The sequence below is a fragment of the Homarus americanus genome, unplaced genomic scaffold (assembly GCF_018991925.1).
Source record: "Homarus americanus isolate GMGI-L3 unplaced genomic scaffold, GMGI_Hamer_2.0 scaffold40455, whole genome shotgun sequence".
In the NCBI taxonomy this organism is placed as follows: domain Eukaryota; kingdom Metazoa; phylum Arthropoda; class Malacostraca; order Decapoda; family Nephropidae; genus Homarus; species Homarus americanus.
In genome coordinates, this window is record NW_024717850.1 from 27,319 (window position 1) to 34,107 (window position 6,789).

Sequence of the window (6,789 nt, forward strand, 5' to 3'; positions counted from 1 at the left end):
ATTTGTCCCAGCTGTATTGAATATTTTCTAACCACGTTGACAGGATTACCACAAGGAAGTTCACTGGCTGGGACTTACACATGAATTACTATCACCATCCCTTTATAAACCAAAACACTAGAGAAAGAACCAAAAAGCTATCATTAAAGGTTGACAATTCATCAGTTGCAGTCCATGCTACTTACAAGCCACACATACTAGTGGCCTCCAAATTCCTAACTAGCATCGTTGCTGGGTCCACCCTCCCCCCACCCACCTCCCAAAATATAATAACTAGGATATTAATTGGTGGTCAAACAATATGTAAAATCAACACTACCCTTAACATCATAGCATGGATAAATATGTTCTCTTGGTGGTCACGGACAAGTAAACTCGTACTGTGTAAGAGTGGCAGTGTTGTTCACAGACTTTAATATTATGAAATGAATGGAGATTGCTTTATCGTGTTCAGATGTGTATCTCACAGCTCATCCTAGCCTGCCTGCACCACCGTGTGGGTTATACAACCTGATTATAACCCAGCCTCAGTCACGAGTTTCAATCGTTGCGAGTTCACTTCGTTCAATCAACCAGGACAAGACTGAAGATATTATTTTGATGAGAGTAGCAGTGATATTGATAACAAAGCCACTTCTGATGAAAGTGATTTGACAAACAGTAAACACAAAACCCAGATTACATTCAGGGAAATACTTGTACTGAAAGTGAGGAAAATGTGGAATGTGATGAGGAAAGTGAGGAACCACGTGTGAATAATGTAGTGTGTGTATATATATATATATATATATATATATATATATATATATATATATATATATATATATATACACACACATATATATATATATATATATATATATATATATATAATATATATATATATAATCTTACACGGAGTCACATGTGGTTCCTCACTTTCCTCATCACATACAATTTGGTAATGACCCAATTTGAATTCATGAACAAGTTTAAGTGTAAGGCAAAATCAAACCATTCTGTTTCACAGGGTTGCCCAGTGTGACTCAGTCCGTCTTTAACACAACATGATCACCATAGCAAGTATACCTGACCCATAGAGGAATAGTGAGATGAATGTATTAAGTTACTTTGTGAGATAAACTGGTCTTTGAATCTATGTAACACCCATAATGGTGTTCACCCCCAAAATAAAGGAATATTAGCTTCAATATCCTTCAACCATTTAAATACCCCAGGGAAAACTTACTTTATATATAATTGTCTCGACTCCATATCTCTGGCGCTGGATGATATTGAGGAATTTACGTTGAGCCTCTTCCTTGGACATACCACGCAGGGCGAGGTAGTGATGCACAGCTTTCTCTGCTATGAATGGTACCTGTTTATTGATTTTGAATTTCTGTGGATTTACAAATAAACATTATTAGACATTTATTCAGTAAAATCATCACATAACTTTACATTGATTCAGCAAATAAACATTAAAGGTATAAGCAATGCAGGTATACAATATACAGTATAGTCTCGATTTACGCGGTCAATTGAACCCGTGGAGGTCCGCATAAAACGAGGAACGCGTAAACGAAATAACAGAACATATGGGATTAATTGAAATAGAGACTGGACCAACCCCAGACTACACTTTTTCCGACAATACGTACCTTGTAGTAAAAATAACATCTTAATTTTATGATGGTATGCACACACATATAATATATAAATAAGAAACTACACTACTGTACAGATATACGAGAAATATAAAGATGTTTAACACTTCATTTAGTAGAAGAGATGGGTCGGCACACGAGGATGGCGGCTGGTTCCGAGTCAGAGGGCAGACTAGTGGCCCTCAGGTGAATCACTTGTATCACTATTCACAGAGGTTTACAGGGCCTCCCTGACAAACCACTCAAAGTCCATATCGTCACTATCACTGACTTGGGCTGCCTGTGGTTGTGGTGGGTTGCGGCTAAGAACTCGGTAATGTTACGTTGACAACTAGCATTGATGTTGTTGTGATACATCTGAATATACGGCTCCATAGATGCAGCAACAGAAGGTTATTGGTAACTTCATAGCGGTGATTCACTGGGTCTTTTGAAAGGATGAGCTTGACTTTCTCGACATACTCGATGGCCTCCTTTACATCACTATGACTTAACCTTTGTTCTCTTTTCTGCCGCATCACCTGCCTCCTCACTGACGTCATCATCTTCCAACATCTCGTCAGCAGTCACCTCAGGAACCCTGATTACCTCATGATGTCGCCGTTGGTGGTCTCGAGAAGCTTGCAGCTGAAACACTTTGTGCAGTTTCTTCGCAAGGTCCACTGCCACTGCAAACAGACTGAACCTCACCAGCCACAGGTTGCCTCTTCCTCCCACCTGGGTTCCTTCTAACATGCCGCAACGCTGCGAACGGCCCACAGACAGCTCCCCATGCTCCAACCCCAAGAAATCAACAGCTTTCGAAGTTGAATTTCTTTCCAAAACTGCTTGACGCACTTCATGCTCCGCCGCAACCTTGTTCTGGATCCTCGCCCTCGCTATCGGGTGCCACTCAGAAGGTTCCACAATTCATCCTTGGTGTTGATCAAGTCATTCAGGACCAAACTTCTTTAAGGAGAAAAGAACCTTGACGTTGTAAATCAACTTTGATCCATGGGATGGATTAACGACGTAGTGTTAAGGGAAGGAAGACCACTTTTACATTGGGGTGACAATCCAGCAATAAAGGCGAGTGTCCTGGTGCAATATCAAGGAGCAACAAAATGTTAAATGGAACATTATGTTGCTCGCAGAATTTCTTTACGTCAGGAACGAAACAGTCGTCAAACCAGGAGAGGGAGAGACCAGTGAACATCCACGCCTACTAAGGTTAGCCAGTGGACATTTAGCTTGGTCATGTCCATGTTTTTATAGGCTTGTGTTCTTTTATCTTGGCAGCATCCTTCTTCATCGTCCGGATCGTAGATTCGTTCACGCCATGCTGGCGCCAAATCAACTTGTCTCGTTCCTTTCTCCAACTACCTGAACGATTTTACCGTCACTTCATTGCTTAAGGCGCGTCGTATCTTCTTTGCCTTTGGGCAACTGGGTCCAGGTAGTTCAAGGTTTCTCAGGGGTGGAGGGGGTCCAGATGAAGCCATTGTTGAGGGGATTAGCGGGCACAAGAGTGAATGAGACTGGCGCAGCTAGTGAGCGACTTTATTCTCTGGTGGCAGGGCACGCTGGTACATTATAACCAATCACAGCTAGCGGCGGAGGAGGTAGGATGCGCGGCCCAATCACAGTCCGCCGATACGCATATGACGTCAGCGATAACATGGCTTATACTGCGCACCTCCCCGCGCCGCTTCCTGCATATGGTCAAGAATGTATAGCGTGAACTAATAATTGGCGCTTCTGGACCTTAGCGCATCCTGCTTGCGCCGCTGCCTAGTAAATGATGGAATGTACCGCCTGAACTGATAATTGGCGCTTCTGGCCATGTGCCGCGTAAATGACCAAACGCCAGGGAAATCACCGAAATCAAACTACAGTATAGTCTTGATTTACACGGTTTTGGTTAACACGTTTGGTCATTTACGCAGTGCCTTGTCAGAGTGTAAATGCTTTAATTATGCGGTAAATTTGGTCATTTACGCGGACAGCGGCTGGAGGTCCAGATGCTCCACGGCATTTTTTATTCAAGCGGTCCATTGTCGGATCATACGCAGGAAGCGGCGGTGAGTGGTGCGATAGGCCGCTCATACGTTATCGCCGATGTCATATGATGTATCAGACTGTGATTGGGCCACGCATCCTTACCACCCATGCATTCCCTCCGCCTCTAGCTGTGATTGGTCTAATGTAACATGACCTGCCCTGCCACCAGAGGGTAGAAGTCGCTGACCTAGCAGGGCCTGTCTCATTGTTCTCAGTCTGCGACAGTTCTTCTTGTGCCCGCCCCTCACTTATGGCTTCCGGGACCCCCATCACAAGAGAAAAACATTGAATTACCTGGACCAAGCCAGATTGTGTGAGGAAATCATCGAGTTGGGGAGAAAATTAAGCTCATCCTGACAACGACCCAGACAAGCATCGGTATGAAGCGTCTAATAACCATCTGACGAAATTTATGGAGCCAGATATCCAGATCTATCTCGACAACATCAATGCGGCCAATGTAGTATTGAGGACTCCTCGCCACGAACCCACCACAACCACAGCCAGCCCAAGTCAGTGAATAGTGATATTGACAGTGAGGATATGGACTTTGAGAGGTTTGTCTGGGAGGCCCTGCAAACCTCGAGTAGTAGTGAAGAAAGTGATTCACCGAGGGCAACTAATCTGCCCTCTGCTCGGATCCAGCCGCCATCCACGCAGTTTAATCCAGCTTTTCTACTAACGTAAGTGTTAAAAAACCCTAATATTATTGATATTTCTCTTAATTATTAATTGTATGTGCATACCACCATAAAATTAAGATATTTTTACTACAACGTAGGTATTGTGTCGAAAAAAGTAGTGTTTGGGGGTCGGCCCAGTCTCTATCTCAATTAATCCCATATGTTGTTATTTCATTTACACGTTTCTCGTTTACGGCCTCCACAGGTTCAATTCACCGCGTAAATGCAGACTATACTGTATATTAAATCACTGTAATATATTACTGTATTGTACTGTAATTTTTTTTCATGGCAATGGTCTTTGTCTTCAGTTTTGGAATGGCGTGCCTCATAAAGTTTGCCGCCTTCTTTGAACACACTGTTATTGGCCTTGATCTGAAAATACTGTATACTCAGAAATAAGTGAACATGGACAATGATCATTTCCATGAGGCAGATAACAGGATTTCAAACAGAGAACACATTAAAACACCTACATTAATAATGGGAAAATCCACTTACAAATAATCAGAGAATTTTTTAAAATGTTGCATCTACCCTGAACTCCATTCCGTGCTTTGTCAAATTAATGAAGTAGACTTGAAGGTAGACACAACATTTTTAATAAATTTTTCTGATTATTGGTGAGAGGATTTTCCCATTATTATTTATTTGTAGGTGTTTTTGTTTGCCTACACACACACACACATATAGTCGACTCACAACTTATGCAGGGGTTACGTTCCTGGGACCCCATGTAAAGCCAAAAACAGCGTAATGTTAGAAACACTCCTAAAAATTCATAATCGCCCTAAATCACTATATATACATACATATACACTCAGTGCCTTCTCCCTGAGCACGTTGCCATCGATGGGGACACGTTTCCGGTTCATATCCTCCACCCAGATGTTTAATGCCTTCTCCACCTTCACTAGAGTTATGTCTCTAACCTGGCTAGTCACCTTAGCAGCAAATGAGGCACTTGTAGACACGGTTTCACGAATTTCCCTCCCCGAATGTTGATGGATCTCATGTTTGATTCGTTCCACCCGAACCTCCTTGCCACAGCAGCGATTGACATGCCGCCATTTATTAAGTCTAACACAGCTACTTTTTCTTCCAGGGTCATCACAGAGCATTGTTTCTTCGCTGGAGGACCAGAGGCAGAGGTTGGCTTGTGTTTGGGCATTATGAACGAGTATGAGAGAGGTTTAAGTGCACTAAATTGACACACACACGAGAGGCAGGTGTTACTCTAACGATACACGCGAGGCAACTGAAACAGACAGAGAGGGCAGGGTGGTGTGTTTGGAGGGCTTGTCCCATTTTGAAAGTTTTGAGCTTGAAATTGTAAGTGGTGTATAGCTGAAACCGCGTAAGTTGAGAGTCTACTGTACAATACACTGTACAGGTAAAAGAAATAATTGTCCTAAGGGCAAACACAAAGGGAATAGCCATTTTGAGAAACCTAACCCCCACAAATTTGAAGGGCATGCAGTACATTTAAAACTGGTTTTTGCCTTACCTTTGGAAGAGGGTAGCGTGCTTTAAGATAATTAGCTGTATGATACGGTTGATAGTCTCCAGCTTCAACTGTTGGAGATACAAATTAGAATTAAAACTTTATGGCTTATGGATCATCATGAAGTTACTTACAAGTTCCATACCAGTAAAATACTCTCTGGTTGATAATTAACTGTGGGCAAAGCTTTCTCTGCAAGTACTGGGGATCCCTGCTTACTGTCATACTGTACATTCATGCAAAGTGCTACAGGTACCCTAAATTTAAAAAAGATACACAGAACAAATTTTCCAACAAAAAATAATGTAAAAAGGTGGGGGTTATGTTCTGCGGGGAATAAATGCAACAAATACGTCACCAATATCAAACGGACTCGAAACTTCCAAATGTATCCAAACTACTAATTTTTTTCTTGCTATAGGTTGACAACCCTTTATCCGAAATTCCAAAACCATAAAGCTCTACAAACCGAAAGTTTTTTTTTTTGTGGGCATATTTATTTATTATTTTTTTTTTATGATTAGACCACCGGGCAGATCACTGACCCACATCGGGGCCTGGGGGGCGAAAATATAATAGTAATAATAATAATAATAATTATTCCTGGGGGCGAAAATATAATAGTAATAATAATTATAATAATTATTCTAAGTAAATAAAAATGTTAATAAAAAATACACCAAAATAAAATAATAATAATAATAATAAAATACAGTCAACCCTCACTTTACGAGAATGTAACCCAGGTACCAGGAAAGTGAGAAACGCGTAAAGTGAATAGCATAACATATGATTAATTGAAATAGAGACCGGCCACCCCCAAACTCAACTTTTGACGACACACAACTATTGTAAAAAAATATTATCTTAACTTTATGATGGTATGCACACACAATTAATAATTAAGAAATAT

At 41.3% G+C, this 6,789-nt stretch overlaps 1 protein-coding gene across 1 annotated transcript; it reads right to left on the reverse strand.

The window, feature by feature from the left end:
* Nucleotides 1-527: 527 nt before the first annotated feature.
* On the reverse strand, nt 528-5,947 carry LOC121859044 (the record flags this gene model as incomplete). Its single annotated transcript, XM_042355703.1, is given in 3 exon segments — nt 528-701; nt 1,229-1,381; nt 5,880-5,947. Coding segments are annotated over 3 exon segments (395 nt in total), but the record flags the coding sequence as incomplete, so codon positions are not given.
* Nucleotides 5,948-6,789: the final 842 nt, after the last annotated feature.